Genomic DNA, 20,926 nt, shown 5'->3' on the forward strand with positions numbered 1-20,926 from the left:
TCCTTTGTCTACATGCTACCCAGTCATCCTACCATTCACGACAAGATTCTCGGACTGCAGATAGGTCTGACCTTTGGAGTCTCTCCTCACGACCTGTATCGTTCGATGGGAGACACCCTGGTCATCCATTTGCAGACTGTCCGGTCTCATTTGAGATTCTGTCCACAGGTCTGTCACCCTCATCTCCCCAGGAGGCTGCACTAACGATGGTGAGGACACAGGCCGCCCATGTATATCCAATTTGATGTCGTGCTCGAGCTCAATTATTTTCCTTGCAGCCGCAACTAGGACGTCTGCTTCCCAGAGATTTTCCCGCGGGAGACCCAACACCGGCATAAGTCGTAAAAACTCCAGTCGTGTTTCTAGTTCACGACAAGATGAGACTAGAAAGAAAAGCATAGCGCCAAACCCAGCTTCGAAGATGAAGTGCGGATGTTTTGAAGTATTGAAACGTAAAGGGTCTGGGACCTCTGCTTCTAGCCAGAGGAGCCGCTTTAGAATCCTCCGGAAGTTGGTGATGTATCTGTCATAGCCGGCTTCGCTTGTATCGAATGCCATGTTGAGCCATATGCAGCAGCACTCATAACGAGTTAAGAGAAAGCATTGCAGCATCTTAGGTCGATCTGAGTCTGACTTGCTGTTCTGACAATTTTGAGTTGGCGCCTCCTTGGGTTTGATAGCCATGAAATCGTTGTGGAGCTTGTACCACTGGTCTAGAAGACTGTTGATAGCGGCCTGCTCAGAGAGAAGACTAGGAGGCGGTGTTCCTGTTTCATCAGGTTCAGGTGACTTTGAAGCGGCTCGTTGTGTGTTGCGCTGGGTGCGCATGAATTCTGCTGTTCGATTGAAGAGGACATCGAGCATCAGCTGCGCGTCTGAGAATGTCAAGAAGAATTGCGGCATGGGGCCCTCTAGGGCCCTGATGTCAGGGAAATCCGATTCTTCGTCGCCAAAGAAGAGAGCAAACTCGCTAAGCCGCCGGAATATTGGTAGGAGGTGCTCCATGGTCCACGAGAACATGTAGTCAGGAGAGATGCTTTTCAAGATCATGACACCATGCCTGCTGTGCTGCAGTGCTGCTTTTCTGTTGGCGCGCATGATCTCCACGCAGATAAAGAGAACGCAAACGAGCAAGATTATAGGCTGTTTTTCTTGAGAGTCCATGGCCCTCAACTCGTGAATAGCGGCATTGTAGTGGTGGAGGGCCAAATTTTGATTGCTGTGCCGTACAACGGCAGTAGCCTCAAAGGTGCCCTGAGCCTCTTCATAGAGACTGCTGATGGAAATGACGGCGTGTCTGACGGCCGGCTCGAAGTTGCTGAACTGCATGACGACGTGTGTCCAGAAATAGGGATCCACGGCTCCTGACATGACTGGTCCCGCTATCTCACAGAAGTACTGTAGAGCTCGACCCTCGGTGACCTTGGTGACTCCTGGGAAGACCTGGTTTGGCTGGTGTAGGGATATGGTTCCTTGACGAGCGGGTCTGTAACCATCGCAGCGTCTGCCTGTACTGGTGCAGCGATTGCATATTGGTTTAGCCTCGTCGCACTTGACTTTGCGGGCTCTAAAGACCGTTAATTAGGTGCTGATCCGATAGAGATATATGGACCTCGTAAGTGCGGCACAGCCTGAATAGCTGATAGCCTGACACGCTTAGTAGACTTACTTGCAGGTGATGCATCCAGTCCGAACTTTGGGGCTTCCTTTACGGACCATGTTTCTGTCTCGGAAGTATGCTCAAGTTGGCAAGCCTTAACCCCTCTGTTTCCTGACGCAGTAAGCCGCCAGGAGCAGCTTTGGGAAGGGTGTTGGGCTGTGCTTGTCCACTCGTCAGCTGGGAGAATTTGGCGACCGTTCGGCGGTGGAGATGGAATGAAGTGAATCATTCCGGAAGCGCTCACTCAGACGATAGCCGGGCGGAGAGCTATCTGTGCGACCAAACATATCCTACTTGCTGGGGTTCTTGTGGGGAGACAGGGATAGAAGCGAGCCGACCAATGTCAGTCTTGCGTTTGACCAATATTTGTATCTCTGACATTAGCGAGGCACAGCATGAGCCCTCGCCGCGGTGGCCGAGCGGCGAGGGTGACTTTGGTTACTACAGTAGTACGGATTGTGCCGTGGTGCGGGGAAGTGAAATTGAGAAGTTCTGGCGAGTATGCCAAGCCACTCACCCCTTTGTTGGGGAGAATTGAGCCGGAAGCATCCATCTCCAGAATTGCCTGACCGAGACTTGTATGTCAAATGCGGAACTGCGAGACAACCAGGCGGGCACGTGGCGGAGCCATGAGCCATGAATGAGTGAGAGAGAGAGAGTGTGTGTGTGGCATAGCTAATTGGCATTAAGTCATTGAGATTGAGACAAAGGGCGAGATGAAGTGAAAAATCCCCATGGCGTACTTCTATTGTATGCTAGATGCTTTCGCACTGTAGATATCAACCCGGTTGAGCCGTAGGCATCGAGCTGAAATGGCATGCCTCGAAACGGCCCTTTTGACCACTTCTAGTACGACCCTCAGACGGACAGCTTCACGCGCTTAAGATTTGGTGAAGTTGCGCCGTTCACCTCAGGCATTGTCCTGCCATTGACTTTGACGTTTGAGCCCGTTATCAGGGTCTCCGGAACAGACTCAGGAGCTTCGGTGGTGTTCGTGACGCTCTTCCAGTCAAAGTTGGTCTCCCACGCATGTGCAATGGTGAGAATCCTCTTTTCTTGCCATAGCCCTCCGACAATTTGCATGCCTACAGGAAGTAAAACCTGGGCGTCATCTTTAGCAGCGACGAAGCCCACGGGAATTGACAATGCTGGATGCCCGGTCACGTTGAAAACGGCGGTATTGGTGGTCAATCCTATGGTGGGTTCAAATGAACCTAACACTGACTCTCGAGACCCATGTCGCGGTGCCACGAAAGGAGTCGTTGGCATGATTATCGCATCGTACGTTTGAAACTTACTTTGGTAGGCGTCGCTAATCTGCCGACCGATGTTGACCGTTTTGCTGTAGAGACCCGGGAACTTGTCCGAAAGATACAAGCCGTTGATGAATGTGTTCTTTGTGGAGGGGAAGAGCTTTTGAAAGCTCGAGTCGATCCAGGGCAGCCGTGCCTTTTCAAACTCAGTCAGACCAAGACCTCTGTGTCCCGAAGCTCTCCCCAGAATCCCCGACGAGCCCGCAATACGTTGTTGTATTGTCCATATTGAAGGGCCTTCCAGATGAAGAGGGACAGATACGTCCTCGACGATTGCTCCCAAAGCCTCCAATTTGCGGGCGGCCGAAAGGACATGTTCTTTGACTTTGGGGTCAACAATCTCTTGATCAAAGCCCTCTCTCAAAAGGCCAATCTTGAATCCATCCAAACGACCGGAGCTCGCTGATAGAGCAGCAGAGAAGTTGTAGGAGCCATGAGCTGCAGCGCCAAGAGATTTGTCGTCGATGCCGTCGTATCCGGAGATCACATCAAGACACTGAGCAGCTTCTGTGACTGAACGGCAAATGGGCCCTGCATGGTCGTCGATGGCATCGCCACTTGTGACTCCCGTGAATGGCACTAGGCCGTGGGTAGGCTTCACACCGACGCAGCCGCAAAATGAAGCTGGAACACGGATACTACCGCCTTGATCTGTGCCCAATGCAATATCGATCTTTCCAGAACAAACAAGGGCGGCACCCCCAGAGGTGCTGCCGCCGGTGGAGTAGCCTTCCTTATAAGGGTTCTCGATCGTGCCCTGCGCGCTGGTGAAGGATGCCGTCGAGTTGCAAAAGTGCTCACATGTAGCAGTGCCTAGTATATCGGCTCCGGCATCCAGTACCCGTGTAACGACTGTCGCGTCTGTCGATGGCGTCCAAGGAGGGAAAGCATCACTGCCAAAGAATTGCGGAACGCCTGCTACGGCAATGCAATCCTTCAAGCATACAGTCTTGCCTTTCAGGCACACTGAAGAGGAATCAGAAGCTGACTTATCGCCCCTGATCAAGAATCGATGTGCCCACGCATGCCCAAACTCTTGTTCTTCTGCCGTAGGTGTATGTACATTCTCTCGAGGGTATCGTTTCGTGTCGGGGACCGGCTGGTAGTCTGGCAGGCTGTCGATCCTGGTTGCACAATCGTGAACTGCAGCAAGCAGTCTCTGGTAATCGGCCGACTCCTCGGCCTTGATTGTCAAACCGAGTGGCTCGAGTAGCTTTTCGACGTCGCCTTTCTGTACGGGATTATCCCTAGGGCATACTTGTTAGCATTTGAACCGTGCAGACTGGAATGAGTCCTTACGTGGAGATGTCTTTGAAGAAAACAGACATGTTGGGAGGCGGCAATCGTCGACGTTGTTCTGCGGGATCGTTGGTCACCGATGCGTTTCGATTGATTGTGGTAACGACTGATTAGCCAGCATGCTGTTCATAAAGACTCGAGAGTAACATCCATGCCGAAGCCGCGAGAAATTGTCGGGGACTCTTCCGCGGGCCATTGGGTCAATCTGTGGCGAAGGCGGGTTTCCGATGACAAACAGAATGAAGTCGACATTAACGAACGCGATGGCAATATCCGCAGAGTGTCCCCGCTACTCTGTGCCTCCAAGCCCCAGTATCCGTAGTCGAACCTACTGTGGTACGAGGTTTGTGGAGGGAGGGGCGTTGGGGTATTTCGAAGGATGAGTGATGAGAATTTGGAGACATAGTCTACCGACCCCAACTCCACCACCACGAGCGCTGGCATAGGTAATTCACTATCCGTAAAGCGGCCACAAGAGAGAAATTTGGGGTTAGATAGGAATAAGCTTTGAAACTTCATCGAAATGGATTGAGTTAATTGACTGGCTATATAGTAACTTAGATTACCGTCCGCTGTTGTGATAGTTGTGCTGACTGGACCGGGATCAGGCGTCTGCGATCTTATCTAAAATGCAGGAAATTCTACCCATGAGTGATGAGTGTTACCCAAACAATCTTCTCGTACCACGGATAGGCAATGACATTATCTCTATGGCGCCTCGCAAGATAAGATTCGATACTGCTAGCAATCTAACATACTAAGACGATGGAGTCTCCTCAGTCTGCTATGCGCACCACAAGCCTGCCTTTGAAACCGCTATCCTGATAAGCAGTGACAATAGTCGGGATCTCGTCAAACGACATCAGAGTGATGTGGGACCTGATGCTGACCCTCTCCACGGCCTCCATCATCCTTTCAGTGGATTCCCGACTCGCAACATAAGTTCCCCGAATCGTGAGCTCTCTAAAAACGATGACGCTAGAGTCGAACCTCCAATTCTCAGCAGGCAAGCCCAGAACTCCCATAACGCCTCCAATTCGTAGTAGTGTCAAAGCCCAACTGTTGGCTGACAGGGAGTCTGTACAGACAACAACTGCGGCTACTCCCTCACCGTTCGTAAAGTCCATGATCTGAGAAGTCGCATGCTCCGAGCCAGAGTCCACCACCAGTGCAGGCCTAAGATTATCGTTGAACATCTCAGTAGCGAGCTGCCTTCCTGCTGGTCGGCTATCAACAGCTATGGCGCGGAAACCCATGGCGCTGGCAAATTGTAAGCCGAGATGGCCCAGACCTCCGATGCCGACAATGGCCACCGTATCTCCTGTCTCGAGCTCACTTGTTGCCTTTTCTAGCGAGCCCCAAACTGTAGCCCCTGCACACATTAATGGCGCTGCTTGCTCGAAAGACAGAGATGGCGGTAAGCTGACGGTGGTCTCCGGATCTACGGTAAGATACTCGGCAAAAGCCCCATCATGATGGAAGCCGGCTGTTTCTCGCTTTTCGCAAAATCTTGGGTCCAGGCGTTGTTTCTTGCTAGTACGGAGTACCAAACCGCAGCCACTGCATTTTCCGCATGAGTTCTTGTAGTTGAGAGCACCTACTCTATCGCCGACCTTCCAACTCTCACTGCAGTCTTTGCCGACTTGAACCACGATGCCGGCAGGTTCATGAGATGCGATCATGCCCAAGGGCGAATTGAATTGTCCTTGTAGAACTTGTAGATCCGAATGGCAGAATCCGGCCGCATGAACTCTGATAAGTAGCTCATTAGTGCGAAGAGCCGGAGTTTCCCTCTCGACTAGCTCATATGGTTTGTTGTACTAGGGCTTGAATTAGCCTTCCCTCAAGTATCTTCGAGGTTATGGCATCATGAAACCAACTTCCTTTATCTGAGCTGCTCGCATCAGCGGGGGAATTACGGGATTTGCCATGATTTTCAAAGAACGGGAAAGAAAAATATAGGTCTGCCCAGGGCCGATGGCACAACCAGGGCGCTGTGACAGTGGCTGTTCTTGAGGTTGTCTCTGTCGGAAAATGGGACAACCGAGTCTCGAAGATAGCACGAGTTGAATGGGAACTTCGTGCAATTAAGGTTTCGTTCTGATTCTATTCTAGATGTACCTATCATATGGATGGCCGGGTTTCTGTAGGATTGAGGCTGGAAAGCTGTCGATGGCCGCTGGCCGTTATCATCTGACTCAAAGAGGGGGTCACATCAACTTGTCAAGTTGTTGGCGCAACTCATGCGCCTCCCACTTTGCCTCCAAATCCGTAGAATACCACCCCACCAAGCCACCAAGTAAACTCTAAGTCTCCAACGGGACTATGGGCCAAGAACCCGGCGACCGAATAGACCCCTCCACCCCTCCTGGACAATACCCCTCCTTTTTCGATACCATAGCTAGTACGAACTGAATACAAGTGATCGGTGAAATGGGTTGAGAGGAGTAGTCAAATCCCCGATGGTTTCCGTCCAATCATAGGTGTTACAATCAACAGCTAACCAGCCCCCCTTCTTCCAGGCTCTACCTTCAAATGAGATGAGCCCACACAAGCTACCCCGCGATAAGCGAGCTAAAGCATGCGAAGACATTGCAGAATCAATAGCATAATGAATCCCGATAAGATCATGAATACCCCTCAGTGACCGACTGAGCCACTGCTAGGTTTCACTGCTTAAAGGGAATCAGTTCGCTGCGAAGCAACCTCCTCTTCATCTCTTCCCGAACCCCGCACGAGTCTCCAGCAGCAGATTTCAGATCGTTTCACTCACCCGTCCCTCCCAAAGAACTGCGCAAGAATCCTATCACACATCACAATGGGCAAGAAGCGTGTTCTCGTCAGCTATGGCGTCGACGTGGACGCGGTCGCCGGCTGGCTAGGATCTTACGGAGGAGAAGACTCCTCTAACGATATCAGCAGAGGTGAGCTTTTCGTGAAAGCCGGGTCACTGTGGTTTACTTGAGCTCACGATCGAGATTTCCAGGTTATTTTGCCGGAACAATTGGTGTTCAGCGGGTGCTCAAATTCCTCGCCAAGTACGACATCAAGGCCACATGGTTCATCCCAGGACACAGCCTCGAGACCTTCCCCGAGGACATGGCCGCTGTTCGAGACGCCGGCCACGAGATTGGGCTTCATGGATATTCGCACGAGAACCCGACAGATATGACTATCGATCAACAAAGGGAAATCCTTGATAAGACATATCGCATGCTTACAGAATTTGCGGGCAAGCCTCCAAGAGGTAGCGTCGCGCCGTGGTGGGAAACAAGCAAGGAGGGGGCCCAGCTTCTGCTCGACTATGGTATTGAATACGACCACAGCATGAGCCATCATGATTGTCAACCATATTACCTACGAACTGGCGATGAATGGACCAAGATCGATTACAAGAAGAAGCCTAGCGAGTGGATGAAGCCCCTTGTGAGGGGACAAGAAACAGGGCTCGTAGAGATACCGGCCAACTGGTACCTTGACGATTTGCCGCCAATGATGTTCATCAAAGATGCACCCAATAGCCATGGATTCGTCAATGCCAGAGATGTGGAGGATATTTGGCGAGACCATTTTGACTACTTCTATCGCGAGTACGACGAGTTCATCTTTCCGCTAACAGTCCACCCGGACGTGTCCGGTCGTCCTCATGCATTACTTATGCACGAAAGACTTATTGAACACATGAAGTCGCATGAGGGGGTGGAGTTTGTTACGATGGAGCAGATTTGCGACGAGTTTAAGGCGAAGAAGGCGCCCGCGCAGGGAGCAGTGATGCCTGCGGAGCCTGGCGCCATGCTCAAGAAGGAAGTCATAGGAGCATAAATAGTTTACCTACTTATGTAATGGACATTATATCCGCATTCTCAACTGCTGCAACTTTTATAGGCATTCCACGTTAGTTGCCTCCGAGTTCGTATGCTTGCTTCACACCAGGGAACGAGGGTCCTTCTAGGCGAATTACACGTATTACTCCACCATTCCTCTTTACACAGGCGCTGACCATAACTTTTGAGACATAGCCAGAAAGTCCTGTCGAACATTTCTATAGACCTCGTTCTGTGTCTCACAATAAGACCTTTGGAGTAACTTCTCGTTGCGAAATCCGTTCGCATATATGCCTCCAAGGCTCCTGCATTTACCCCGCGTTTATCACTCACGACGCTCTCGTCGAGTCGTCATTGTGGACCTTTGTCTTTGGGGTATATCTGCCGGGCTTTCTTGACTCCAACTTCGGCACATGGGCTCGACAGCTGCTCCAAGTTGTCACTTATACCCCAACCTTATCGCAGCAACCTTGTTTTGACCCACTGACGCTCCACAAACGCACATCAACCCCTGAACGCGCTTTTGACTTTGGGTGTCGCCATGGGTCGGCGACCCACGATCTTGGAGCGGCATCTAAAGCTCGTCGCGGGGTTGGGCAGTCTCTCCTTTCGACAGCTATCTTGCGTCGGAACATCTTTGCCGCTAGGAGATAAGCCACGCCAGGCTCTCATATTCATCTCAATCGTCATAATCGATATCACCAAATGCTCCAACTTTAACCAACAGGAACGATCTTATATTGAGGTGATGTCCGCGGCTCATCCGTCACACTACGGGATCATCAGAAACCAACCATTCTAGTCGGCATCGGGATCATCATCAACAATCGGAACCGCCGCTGACATGTCTCAGACCAATTCTGAAAAGAGCGATGCCATCACACCGGCGCCGGCTCGAAGCAGCGGCAGCATTGATGCGGGAAAGCTGGAAAATGCCGAAGATGCCTTTGAGGTCTTCAAGCGCGGTGAAGGAACGGTCGATTTTCGTACCGTCGGCTGGATCCACGCCTCGGTCATCTTCTTGAAAGGTAAGATAGCTTTCTTCATTAGGCAAGTAGAGACGAAGCTAACAAGTTCAAGTAATTTTCGCAACCGGTGTTCTCACAATCCCTTCAGCCATGTTCGTGTTGGGTGCGCTGCCCGGTGCTATCAATGTCCTTGGCTGGCAATTTCTCAACACGTATTGCGCCATTATCCAGGGAAACTTCCGCAACGCCCATGCTGGATGCCATTCCATCGCTGATATGGCCAACGTTGTGGGTGGTGTTTGGCTGAAGGAAGTCGTCGGAGTCTTGTTCCTCGTCACTTACGCAATCGTCGGCGCGTCGGGCATTTTCGGCACTTCCGTTGCCTTTAATGCGCTCTCTAACCACGCCATTTGCACCAACTATTTCATGTTGGTCGCTACTGCCTGTGTCTTTATTCTTGCCAGTGCTCGAAAATTCGAAAAGATTGCATGGTTAACATGGGCTGGCTTCTTGTCAGTGTATATCGCCGTTTTCATTGTCGTGTAAGTATACTATATTTTAACCTACACCATAGCTCCTTGCGATTGTATCAGTCTTTCCGCTTGCGCTCCATAACCTTTGCAGATTTTGCTAATGTTCATCACAGCGTTGCGGTCACGCAAGTCGACAGGCCTGCCGCTGCACCAAAAACCGGCGATTTTGATCTCGGTTACCATGTTATCGGAAACCCCAATTTCGTAACCGCAATCACTAGTGTTGCCACAATCTTCTGCTCTGGTGCAGGAACATCGGCGTTCCTCCCCGTTATCTCGGAAATGAAGAAGCCCAAGGACTACAATAAGGCTGTGTATCTTTGCATGGGTATTGTCACAGCGTCCTACTTGACTTTCTCGCTTGTCGTCTACCGCTGGTGCGGTCAGTGGGTTGCCTCTCCTTCTCTGGGCAGCGCAGGAGAGACCGTCAAGAAAGTTTCATACGGTATCGGCTTGATCGGTTTGATGGTCAGCGCCTGCCTCTACATCCACGTCGCCGCCAAGTACTTGTTTGTCAGAATCCTACGCGATTCTGTTCATTTGCAAAAGAACTCGGTTGTTCACTGGTCTGTTTGGCTCGCGTGCACCCTCGGAATGTCGGTGGTCTCATTCCTCTTGGCGTCTGGCATTCCTATCTTTAACTACCTGTTGGCATTAGCAGGGAGCTTGACTTTTGCACCTCTGGCACTCGGTCTTCCTGGTTACCTATGGATCTTCGATCATCAGCATTACAGGCAGGGAAACTGGTGGCAAGCCATGGTCTACTGGCTGAACTGGCTCATGATTCTGCTAGCCGTTTTCTTGACCATCGGTGGTACGTATGGTGTCGTTCAAAACATCATTGATGCCTATGCCGACGGCTTGATTGGAGGTGCCTTCTCATGCGCGGACAATAGCGGCTCATCATGAGAGGTCGGTGAAACCGGGAAAAGCTATGAATGTTTGATACAGATGGAATGGAATGTTCTTATTCTGACAGATGTCATGTGACTTGATTGTCCCTCAGAGAATTTCGAAATAATTAGTTATCTGGAGCCAAAGTGACACAAATTGTTGGGACTTTCGTCCATTTTCGTTCCCTAATACCTACAACGAGGCTACTTACTGCCTAGAGATCTCAATGGAGATGGCGTAACAATTGCGAGTCAACCGTAGGAAATCTTCTTAGATGACAACATGACTTAAAATGGAATAAAAACGTCGCTCGATACTAATACTGACTAAACACAAAGTGACAGTATAATCACAACATAACAGTCATGCCTTGAGCATTTCTCCCAACACCAAGCCGTCCAAGTACAAAATGTTGGAGTTGCTTCTTCGCGATGGCGTCAACCACAGTGACTGCAGACTGCGTTGTGCCGTTGCCCGGACTCAGCGCATACACAAATTGTCCAGCAGCCTTCAGGTCAGTCAAACCAGGATCGCCATTGGAACTGAGATCGAGGATGCTTTTGATACTTGCATCGTTCAACGACATTTCGATCAATCTGTTGGTACCGACATCCGTGACGAATGCGCTGCCAGTGGCCGAAGAGACTGCAACCCAACATGTTGCTTTCTGACCGCCGACAACACCCATGCCCTTGACAGAAGCGGCATCTGACTTCGGGTCAACATATAAAATAGCCCCGCCGAAAGAGGCATCAGTGACAAAGAGGTTATTGCTCTTGGGAATTGTTGATGAACCAAACAAAACTGCAGTACCGTTGGGCGACGATTGCACCCTGTATTGTTGGACAGAACCCTTATTGCTGACCCTGTATGCACCGAGAAACCCTGTCTTGTTCTGAGACGGATCACCCTTGACTGTAGTGAACAGGGTGCCCTGGTCGTTGGAAAAGAAGACTTGGGATATGGTGTTGGTCGGTCCGGCGGGAGGAGTCGTCTGGCTAAGTTCTACGGGGCGAAGAGAATCCATAGATTCCAGTCCATCTTTGGAGAATGTAGCGCAAGAGACTCCCGATTGTGCCCCAGAGCAGCCGACGCAGACAACATTATGTTTCATTGATGCCGCTATCGTATTGGGAAACTGGCCAGGAACCGCAACTGGTTGGCCTATCATGGTGAGCTTCGTGGGATCTGATGGGTCGATGGAGAACATCGTAACCGTATTCGAACCAGCATTGACGGCAAATAGGTTCTGCAGGACTAAGATCAGCACCAGAGCTAACAATAAAAGTTATGGAGTTGGCGTTATTACGTTGCCTACAACAGCCAAAGCAGACTGAGATGCTAGCGCATCAGGAGCTGCTGGCTTGTTTGATGTGCCATCGAGGAAGTTCGAGCCGGATCCACCAGTTGGAAATACTGCTCCCTTTGAGAGCATGCCATTGTCGGATATCGGAATGGCAACAACAGAGTTAGCCTGATCGTTGGTGATGGTGTAAATAGCTTTTCCGGTTTGAGGCTTGGCTTTGCATCCCACCATCCTTCCCGAGACGATCGCAAAGGATGAAGCAAAACAAAGAGAGAGAATAATGTGTTGACGCATATCGGGAAGATGGTACTAATGGTGCGATGAGAAAGATGATGGGTCGTGGGTACTGAAAATGACTGATGGATGTATCAAGTAGAGTGTTCTATGCATGGAAATGGACGAGATGAGTAAATCTTTAGACAACTTTTGAAAGAAGGCCAAGGCGATGCTACATATATATATCGCAAATCCCTTTCCAGGTGTAGGCTATTCTATGTAGTCGCTCCCTCTTTGAATATTTGCGCGAGGTTATTGTGCATTTTTTCGAGAGCAACATGATGTTGTAATCCATCTTTCCTATTTAGGAAGAGTCGATGACAAAATCACAAACGCGTGCACCCAAATACCGATTAACGTCCCGAAACCCACATCGTGTAAGCGCTCGAAGGAGCAGTTACCAGGAATGCTGGCAAACACGTCTCCTCCTCATCTTCTCTCATTTCCAATACTCTCTTCTCATCCACTCGCTTCGGCCAATATCAGCGGATTCCACACCAGAGAAGAAAACCCGCAAGATCAAGTGGTTTGATTCCACATCGCTTGCGCCCACTGAATAAGGTTATCGAAACGCTACGCCCTCCCTGAAGCGCTCCTTTCGTCTGACATGCGGTAAGACCTAACCCGAAGAGGCAATTTTGATATCCTCATCGCGTCAGATGAAACGATGTGGACCATTTGATCGTCAGCCGAACATCCGAGACCACCCCAAGATCTGAAACTGCCATCTGAAATGAAGAATTATGGTGTGTAATCGCAGCTTGCACTCAGTTAATCTTGTATTTCAAGAACATCGAGAGCTTGCAGCCACTGCATAACACCAATCATCGACCGTGAAGGAAAGCAAAATCGAAGTGAAGTTTATTGTAACTCGGCTGTACCCGTTATCAATCTTTCGAAAGCCTTCAACATCGCTTCATCTTGTCCCCTTGGAATCAGTTCAGCATGAGCAGCAAGATATTCCGTATCTTCAACCCTGGAGGTTCGTCTTTGAGAGGCGGACAGAGATCTGCATGTCATGCAGCTGTCTGTGCATGACTGTGTCGTTGTTCGGGATCTAAATGCATCACAGAGGCCAAGAAAGACCCGGTCGAGAAGCGACGAGAACAACTTCGAAGTGCTCAACGGTATGGAAAAGCATCTCACTCAGCGCTGAGGCGTTTCACTGATTGCTTGTCTAGGTCGTACCGTGATCGCAAGGACAAGTACACCAGGTCGCTCGAACAAGAAGTTGAAAGAGCCCAGAATAGAGAAGCTCAACTTATGATTCGATGTGAGCAGCTGTACGCTGCTCTGGAATCATTGACAGAAATGCTTTCTCGCCATGAAATCGGGATCCCTGCTTCGTTCGGGGGCAACTCAATCAGTAAAAACGACATTGGAATGCACAACGCGATTCCACCTGGAACAGCTGAACCCTGGACTGAGATGGGAGCCGTCGATTATTCAACAGCTCCGGGCATAGAACCGAATGGCGTTCGAACTATTGCCAGAAGCTCATTCCAAGTAAAACCTCAAAGGGTGGCTGATGTTGTTGCCGATGACCACAAGCAGGCAGCAGACGCCCTGTCGCATCATCATTCCACCGAAAATGATAATTCAGGGATGCAATGGTTGAAGACTAACAGAGCAGTAGCCATGCCCGATTGTGACGACAATCGAATGTGCGAAGTTGACCTAATCGCAGCAGGTATGGAGTTTGTTCTAAGGTGCGACCACAACCATGCCATGATGCGTCGATCTCCTTTGACAATCCCGGCTTCATGAGTCGCAGACTTGCTGACTCCATTTGAAGGCTCGAAAGTCCTTGCCTTGAACATATTCATGGTGACCCCAAGAAGCCTGATGACTCAACGGGTCACGTTTTGACAGTCTCGGCCCAAACTCTCTCTCTCCAAACAGACCCAGCTCAACTGAACATAAAAGGTCCTGCTGGTCCTCCGTCATACCAAGGCGCACCCCGGGATATTCTAGAACGAATCTTGGCCCTCTCTCCGCATGTCTGCTTCGACGGGGAGATGACGCCAGCTCAAGCATGGGAGTACATTCGGAGCCAACCTCATTTTGGTGGCATTGAGCTGCGAAGATTATGGGCGCTTGTTGATCGTTTGATAGAGGGCATTAAATGTCATGGGTGAGTCAAGCGCTTCAAGAACGGACACTTTTTCAGACTGACAATGAACCAGTTTTGGTGCTGTGATTGAGACCCAGAGCTTTCAGACATTGGTATACGACGCTCTACTGCTCGGGATGCAGTTCTAGAAGAAGCTGTCTTGGGATTAACAACGGCAAGCACCAAAGCTCGCAACATGGCTACTGAGATTCGAGGATTGTGTTCAAATGCAACCGATAACGAAAAGGAAGACGACTAGGAGGATTTTCTTCAAGATTAAATGGATTAATCCCAAATTCTATAATGGTCAGGCTCCTAAACCATCATTCGCATCTATCTGGAGAAAGTCCCAGGTCGCCAAATCGCGAAAAAGGCTGGGCATCCCGTAGTCGAAGAAATCGTAAAAGGCCCTGTCAAAATGAGAGTAAGATAGCCCATCGACGACCCCAGTATCCGCCTGATTACCCGGATGATCATCATTATCTGCGGGACTTTGCGGTTGAGAACCCTCACTAGGTTGCACCAAACTCGATAAGGGCAGCACTGAGCTTCCAGTCGTGCTCTGAGTTGGTCGGTGTGGGGCATTAAAACTGCTGACTAGGTTAGTAGCGACGTTTGCGTGTTGACGTATGTTCTCGCAAGTGCATGAAGCGCCATCTGCTGTTCGAATGGGAGCAGCGCCAGGCCTGGTAAATTGCTGCAAACGTCTCACTACCCTGGCTACGCCCTTGGCACTGGTCCATGATTGACTGAGGATCATGAGACTGTTGTAACATGCTCCAAGATCTTTGTGCGCTATTTCTGGTGACCGTTCGCCATCCCTGAGAGCGCGATAGATTACCGTGGTAGACATTGACATAGCATAAGGTACAAGAGGAAGAGGCGGGAGATTCTCAGGGCCTTCGAGACAGACGATGCGTAGTATACTATCAGCGGAGGATAGGCGTCGCTGATACTGAACGCTCTCCGGCCCGCTATAGCGGCAGGAGAGCATCGCGGCGACGTGATACCAAATCTGCAAGTACACTAAGGAATTAGAGAAAGGCACAACCCACTTTTGCCTCCAAGGGCACTTACATCTGTGAGACCTCTGGAACCCATCCAGGCAAATATCAGTGGTAAGCTCAGAGAATGTCGGAAATGCATTACAGTCATCATCCGTTGTAGTCGAGCTAGCTTTGTAGACCCTAGTTGCCGATTTCATCAAATCCCCGAGAGAGAGAGATATGGCCATGAGCTGAGACCGGTAGTGATTCTTTCGGGGAGCGATACGTTCAATCCCAACGTCTGTATCATCTATCATGAACGGAGCAGCGCCCATGACGGGCTTGTTCAGCCGATCAAAACTTCGCAGTGTCCACCACAAGAAGTCGCAACGCTCTTGTTCGGAATTAACAGGAACCTTTACATGCAGGGATATTGCCCATGCTTCGGATATAGCCTGAGAAAGATAACCCGATGAGCGATCCAGTCCGCTCAGGCCGTCGTTGTGCAGATGCACCAAAGCTAAAATTTGAACCTTGGTGATTCGGTCGGGCTCAAGATCGGCCTTGATAGAAGCATCAAGGCCCTTGAGCAATCTAGACGCAAATTCTCTCTGATCCATGATCGTGTCATCCTCATGGATTCTAAGAAATGGAGCTGCTTGTCTGAATTTACAGGCAACGAGGGAGATTGCCCTGATGAGGAAGACTGATGCTTGCCCGTTGCTATAGTTCCGGAATATTACAGCTCCATCTACTACTGGAATGAGATCATCCAAGAGCATGTTGTAAATTGGGAGAAGAATATCTGTCGTCGACTTTGGTAATTCAAGAAAAGCCCCCTCGTCTTCAAGATACCGTCGTTGGTTGTCTGAAATCTCGAGTCTCCTCAACTTGCGGCGGTGACGATCGTACCAATTGCGCTGGCGAAGAGACGTTTCCTCGAGGGAAGAGGCGTCTTCAGGTGTATTTAAGTCATTTCCCAGGCGATGTGAGTGTACTAGACAAGTTCCGGCCTTTTCTGCAAGCCTGGCCCCTGTCGAATCCATGGAGAGATCTGCTAAGACGAATTCTGGGTTGTACAGGCTGACACGGCTCGGACTAGGACTCGAGTCGCGAGTATTAGATGCCTGGCCAACTGGGTCTGTGGTTGACCTATCGCCGCGTTGGCCTGCGTATGGTCTTTTGGTGGCACCACCATGATAACACCGCTTCTTTCGTGTGCGACAGCTTTGGCAAGGTGAACAACTTCCGTTAGTCGTGAGTGGTCTCAATCAGGAGGACATAGACATGAAGGGAGTTGACTTATCTTGGGATGAACGTTTGGCGTTCTGCTTCGCCGAGGCCTGCCAAACAATTTCCATGTTCGCCCTTTTTACCGATGGCTGGTCGGATGCTGACAGAAGACGTAAGGTAGGAACGGTCAAGTATTATGAGAAAGAAGGAAGACTTTTGAATGTTCATTCGTCATCTTGCACATCCACGTAGTTGTACAAATGATGAAATGCCTTTATTCCGAAAGTTCGGGTGATGTTGCGGAGAAGAGTTAAGTCTGGTGGAGTCGATGCGACCAGCTGTAATGATTCCTGACGGCTGGTTGTCTCCGCATGTGGATAGTCGTCATCTGGACCAATCAAAAACGTTGGGGAATTGCAATACCCATACGGAGTACCTCTGGAAGGTGTGAAGATGCGGGGAAATGGCCTAGTCGTTTTAAGTGTCTTCGGCAACCTACCCACCCGTTTTATATCGTGTCTTTTAGATTGAAATCATTATATCAAGTTGAGCGCGTATATGGGGCATATTATATATATTATATAGTTGAGTTATATACTATATTGTATGATTTCCCTTGAAAGTAGATCCCGTTGAGGTTGATCTTTTGCGCCTATAAAGCTGGAAAAAAACCACTATAAACCCCTATAAACCACTATATAAATAAAAACTTAAAATAACTCTCTTTAAAGTAAAAGAACCATAAATTAATTACGTAATTATGGCTATATAATAAATTAAAAATAGATTTTATATACAAATAAAATAAGCATTTGTAAATAAATGAAATAAATAACCGCTTATTAAATAATTGGATAATTATAAATAATATAAAATAAAAAATATATTTAAGATCGGGACTTATACATAATATAGATTTAAGCTAGGCTTAAAAATAGACTTTTTATAGTTTCTTTAATTATTAACTTTATATTAAATTCGTTAATTATTTTTAACTATTTTTATTAAAAACCTTTTAATAAAACTATTATTAATTATTAAAACTTCATTTTAAAACTTATAAAACGTAACTATTTTTTTAAAGTATTTAATAACTTTATTTATTATTGTTTAGTTATTATAGCCTAAACTTTTATAAACTTACCTTATTATAATTAGCTGGCCGTAATAAATAATTAGTATTAGGAGAGAATAACTAAATAGGCCGTTAGAATTAAAAGTCTCTAAGTCATAGAAACTAAGGATTTATATTTAACGGATAGAGTAATTGAATATAGATACTAGATCTCTAGACCATATAAAAAGATAACCGGACTCTAAACGGTACCTAATTAGACATACAAATCTCTCATTACTAAATAACCTTACCTCCCTATAACGATAAACATTTATAATAAAAGATCATCCAGAATATGTTAGATAGTCGCAGCTATCAAGTCAGCATCAGCTTATAGCACTTAGAGAAGGGAATTTGTATATAATATTATTAAATCTAGTTTCAATGATTATGGGCCTAAATCGCTCGTTATTCTCCAAATGTTGCTAAAAAATCAGATTCTATACTTCTATTCTACGATCTAGTGCTTGGGTTATTCTATTAGCCCGTGACTTTGATTCTCATATAGTATAACAAAGTAGCCTTATATCGATCACAATACTTTGATCTGTTATAGCGTTTCCACATATCCCATAGTATTCGTAGCGTACAAATTAAGGATAACTCTTAAGCAACGCCAATAACATGATTCCTATTTGCTCTCAATTATGTCAAAACTCTACGCACTCTGGAGGAAATAGGGATCAATTGCAGCGGGCTTAACAGCAGAGACAATGCTATCGGCAACACAAAGCTGCGTGCGATTGTTCCATGTTACATCAACAGCACGCTTCCAAGCAACCTCTGGCTGTGATAGTGACTCGATGGTATAAAATATTCGGCAGTTCGCGGGCTCCCAGAGAAATTGTAGTGGTACCTGGGCGTTAGATAAAGCAAAAGCGTTCTTTATGTTCAAGGCGCCGGCGGCTCTGGGGTTCATTGAGCGCTTGATAGCATAACCCTTAGCTAGCTCGCCAAGATCTCCGAACTCGAAATCGTTTCTTTGACTCTCGGGGACCAATCGTAGAGCAGACTTAACATCAATAGTTAAATCATTGAAAGACAAAAGCTGAGCACCTTCGACGCCTGCGATAGATTGCATAATGCCAGTCTGAGGGCGCCCACCCATCACAGTCGTCCTTACCCCTAATTGCTGAATTAGAAGATAGGAGAAGATTGTGCATGTAGATGCACAGGTACCGTCTGTAAGTAGGACAACATTTTCTGGAGAAAAGATGCTTGCAGGCGGGTTTGTCCTCGTTCCAGTTCCGGTCAAGTTGAAAAGAGGGTCTGGCTGATCCATAGGAATCTGCTGATAAGCGGAGAACGCATCGCCGTTCAGCGATACAGGGTGTAAAATTTGCTCCACGGATTTGAATTCTCGTTTATCAGGTGTAAAAACGCCCTTTGGTAGCAGATTGCTGAGTAAAGGGCTTCCGCGAAGGTTGCTCAAGGCCTCCTGTTCATCGAGGGTCTTGGGTGTAAAGTTCGCCGGAATCGCAGCAGCGAGCCGAGCCAAAGTAGTCACACTAGGCGGCAAGCGCAAATTATTTGCCTGGAATCGACTGACGTGAGGGAAGAGCTACGGCACAAATTAGCAGGGGCAAAACGCATGTTACATAGCGGTGGGAGTAGGGCTTGCGTACTTGGGCAAACAAGTCGAAACCAGCAAGAATAAAGCCACCTCCGTTGCCTGTGACGTCGATTACAAGTTTCGTTTTACCTGCCTTTTGACTAGCGGCCAAAAATTTCTCGACCGTTTGTTGAAAGTCGTTCAAGTACGCGAAACTGTCGACTGCTTCCGGTGGCGCAAAAGATGACACAGCAAGCACAGCAACGTCCATGTATCCAGAACCGTTCAAAAAATACCCCGATGTCAAGTTGATCCCGCTATCCCGAACTTGAGGAGTTGGGTAACCGTCTATTGGTGCGGTCAGCGGTGACACCACCCTTAGACTATTGGACCTGGATTGCCTTGTTTTGTTCCCTGCATCGGCTGGCGCGTTGGACAAAGGCAAGTCAGGATTGCAAAATCTGTTATAGTAATCTTCTCCATTCCTGATCCCAGTGAAGTTGACGCCTGGCCGAAGGATAGCAAAGCTTTCTTTAACACGCTGCTCGCCGTTTTCGTAAGCCAGATTGATTGTGTCGCCTTGATAGACGGGTGAGACAGATAGCACCAAAGAGTTTTGTTTGGTTGCGTACGACTTGAACTGGGAATTCCACTGAGAGTCTGGATCTTGAAGTCCACTGTACTTAAGATTCAAGTCTTCAATCAAGATCTTGGCATCCCTACCATTGATCTTGGCAATGGCGGACGCAGAAGTATTTTGTTGTAGTTGTCCTAAGACCAGTGAGTCAAGTGGTAGCCTGTAAGAGAGCCTAACGCACCTAAGTGATATAACCTAGGAATGTCGACGCCGTCCTGAGAGATTGAAACCACGTCATTCATCAGACTATTACGAAAGCTGAAGACTTTAAATACATCGCCTCGAAATACGAAGTGCCCATCATGAGCCGCCGATATCAACTCAAGGATATCTAGTTGGAAGTCGTACTCGCTGAGGTACCCACCGGCTCCAACCTTGGATCTGATCCTCTCAAGGCCGCTTTCAATATCGACTGCTGGAAGTTTGTATGAAGGTGGAGGACTTTTCAGCCAAGAAATGGTGCTTTGTAGTTTCACGTATGACCCAAGGCTGTTGATGAGGTCTATAGCGGGACCAGGCTTGTTAGGGACAGATCGTAAGCAATCGTATGCAAGTTTTGCTGGCACTTGAGGAGGACCTGAGCATCGTTCTTAGCTAGGATCCAAATGGATGGGTTAATGCGCCAATCCTCAATTTCTATTTCTCCTCAATTTTGTTTTCAGCCAAACCCTTTCGCGCTCAAATGATCGCTCAATCTAGCGGTGAGTAGGAGTTGTGTTGGGTTGGACGTACCGTTTGCTCTATGTTGTAGGAGAAACGTATTGACACTTGAACATGGGCTCTCCACAGGATCGGTGGTCGATAATGAAGACCTCTCGGCTTCTAGTAGTGCGGATGTGGCATTTTCGAAGGGGCTGGACGATTTTTGGGACCGAACTCCCGCCATGACCGTAACGGCGTGAATCCAGACCAACCAAACAGTGGTCATCATAGTGTAAATGGCCATGTCGAGGTTCATGCTGGAAATTATTCTCGTCTTGTGTGGTCGCCCGCATCGTTAGTATGTATATATAGGGAAATCAGGCAAAGGCAAGATCGTGTCAAGTCGAAAGTCATTGTACCTTATCGAGACGGAAGTTCCATAGAGACGCTTAAGTTTAAGTTTAAGTTTAAAGCCCGAAACCACGCACTCTCGCTGCAGCTTCCGAATCTGCCCATCCACTCGTCCGGAAAGTTTCTTCAATTCAATATGATCGTCTGAGACATTGCATTCAT

The 20,926-nt window shown here is 48.4% G+C and overlaps 9 protein-coding genes across 9 annotated transcripts; 3 read left to right on the top strand and 6 right to left on the bottom strand.

Moving 5' to 3' along the window:
* Positions 1-15: 15 nt before the first annotated feature.
* On the bottom strand, positions 16-1,719 carry BDP55DRAFT_551298 (uncharacterized protein; the record flags this gene model as incomplete). The annotated part of the gene is made up of 2 exons (XM_060569101.1): positions 16-1,567; positions 1,670-1,719. 2 exons carry the CDS (start codon positions 1,717-1,719, stop codon positions 16-18), a joined length of 1,602 nt encoding a protein of 533 aa, XP_060430274.1.
* A 799-nt stretch (positions 1,720-2,518) lies between these two features.
* On the bottom strand, positions 2,519-4,301 carry BDP55DRAFT_551035 (amidase; the record flags this gene model as incomplete). Its single annotated transcript, XM_060569084.1, has 2 exons — positions 2,519-4,220; positions 4,273-4,301. 2 exons carry the CDS (start codon positions 4,299-4,301, stop codon positions 2,519-2,521), a joined length of 1,731 nt encoding a protein of 576 aa, XP_060430275.1.
* Positions 4,302-4,917: 616 nt separating this feature from the next.
* Positions 4,918-6,493, bottom strand: BDP55DRAFT_662172 (alcohol dehydrogenase GroES-like domain-containing protein). The gene is made up of 2 exons (XM_060574781.1): positions 6,153-6,493; positions 4,918-6,092 (listed from the first exon to the last, which is right to left on the bottom strand). The coding sequence occupies exons 1-2, from the start codon at positions 6,201-6,203 to the stop codon at positions 5,049-5,051; spliced, it is 1,095 nt and encodes a 364-aa protein (XP_060430276.1). The 5' UTR covers positions 6,204-6,493; the 3' UTR covers positions 4,918-5,048.
* A 118-nt stretch (positions 6,494-6,611) lies between these two features.
* On the top strand, positions 6,612-8,139 carry BDP55DRAFT_609353 (polysaccharide deacetylase). Its single transcript, XM_060571158.1, has 3 exons — positions 6,612-6,719; positions 6,795-7,196; positions 7,259-8,139. Exons 2-3 carry the CDS (start codon positions 7,091-7,093, stop codon positions 8,092-8,094), a joined length of 942 nt encoding a protein of 313 aa, XP_060430277.1. The 5' UTR covers positions 6,612-6,719; positions 6,795-7,090; the 3' UTR covers positions 8,095-8,139.
* An 801-nt stretch (positions 8,140-8,940) lies between these two features.
* On the top strand, positions 8,941-10,506 carry BDP55DRAFT_551250 (transmembrane amino acid transporter; the record flags this gene model as incomplete). The annotated part of the gene is made up of 3 exons (XM_060569100.1): positions 8,941-9,124; positions 9,177-9,606; positions 9,711-10,506. The coding sequence occupies 3 exons, from the start codon at positions 8,941-8,943 to the stop codon at positions 10,504-10,506; spliced, it is 1,410 nt and encodes a 469-aa protein (XP_060430278.1).
* Positions 10,507-10,840: 334 nt separating this feature from the next.
* BDP55DRAFT_550855 (uncharacterized protein) lies at positions 10,841-12,028 on the bottom strand (the record flags this gene model as incomplete). The annotated part of the gene is made up of 2 exons (XM_060569060.1): positions 10,841-11,740; positions 11,801-12,028. 2 exons carry the CDS (start codon positions 12,026-12,028, stop codon positions 10,841-10,843), a joined length of 1,128 nt encoding a protein of 375 aa, XP_060430279.1.
* Positions 12,029-12,763: 735 nt separating this feature from the next.
* BDP55DRAFT_112184 (uncharacterized protein) lies at positions 12,764-14,414 on the top strand. The gene is made up of 5 exons (XM_060565393.1): positions 12,764-13,055; positions 13,146-13,200; positions 13,255-13,782; positions 13,869-14,207; positions 14,260-14,414. Exons 1-5 carry the CDS (start codon positions 13,019-13,021, stop codon positions 14,333-14,335), a joined length of 1,035 nt encoding a protein of 344 aa, XP_060430280.1. The 5' UTR covers positions 12,764-13,018; the 3' UTR covers positions 14,336-14,414.
* A 79-nt stretch (positions 14,415-14,493) lies between these two features.
* BDP55DRAFT_550976 (uncharacterized protein) lies at positions 14,494-16,218 on the bottom strand (the record flags this gene model as incomplete). The annotated part of the gene is made up of 2 exons (XM_060569077.1): positions 14,494-15,212; positions 15,264-16,218. 2 exons carry the CDS (start codon positions 16,216-16,218, stop codon positions 14,494-14,496), a joined length of 1,674 nt encoding a protein of 557 aa, XP_060430281.1.
* A 1,825-nt stretch (positions 16,219-18,043) lies between these two features.
* On the bottom strand, positions 18,044-20,642 carry BDP55DRAFT_703783 (peptidase S41 family protein; the record flags this gene model as incomplete). The annotated part of the gene is made up of 5 exons (XM_060577980.1): positions 18,044-18,647; positions 18,702-19,083; positions 19,148-19,845; positions 19,893-20,288; positions 20,444-20,642. 5 exons carry the CDS (start codon positions 20,640-20,642, stop codon positions 18,181-18,183), a joined length of 2,142 nt encoding a protein of 713 aa, XP_060430282.1. The 3' UTR covers positions 18,044-18,180.
* Between the last annotated feature and the right edge of the window lie 284 nt (positions 20,643-20,926).

This window comes from Colletotrichum godetiae (assembly GCF_030913485.1).
Source record: "Colletotrichum godetiae strain CBS 193.32 chromosome Unknown BDP55scaffold_18, whole genome shotgun sequence".
In the NCBI taxonomy this organism is placed as follows: Eukaryota; Fungi; Ascomycota; class Sordariomycetes; order Glomerellales; family Glomerellaceae; genus Colletotrichum; species Colletotrichum godetiae.

Excerpts from the sequence above, each read along its gene's own strand:
- BDP55DRAFT_662172 (XM_060574781.1), bottom strand. The coding sequence starts at position 6,203 with ATGGCAAATCCCGTAATTCCCCCGCTGATGCGAGCAGCTCAGATAAAG. Across the intron at positions 6,093-6,152 it reads GAGCAGCTCAGATAAAGGAA|TACAACAAACCATATGAGCT; the intron begins GTTGGTTTCATG and ends TTCAAGCCCTAG.
- BDP55DRAFT_609353 (XM_060571158.1), top strand. The coding sequence starts at position 7,091 with ATGGGCAAGAAGCGTGTTCTCGTCAGCTATGGCGTCGACGTGGACGCG. Across the intron at positions 7,197-7,258 it reads CTCTAACGATATCAGCAGAG|GTTATTTTGCCGGAACAATT; the intron begins GTGAGCTTTTCG and ends CGAGATTTCCAG.
- BDP55DRAFT_112184 (XM_060565393.1), top strand. The coding sequence starts at position 13,019 with ATGAGCAGCAAGATATTCCGTATCTTCAACCCTGGAG. Across the intron at positions 13,056-13,145 it reads CCGTATCTTCAACCCTGGAG|AGGCCAAGAAAGACCCGGTC; the intron begins GTTCGTCTTTGA and ends AATGCATCACAG. Across the intron at positions 13,783-13,868 it reads GGTATGGAGTTTGTTCTAAG|GCTCGAAAGTCCTTGCCTTG; the intron begins GTGCGACCACAA and ends CTCCATTTGAAG.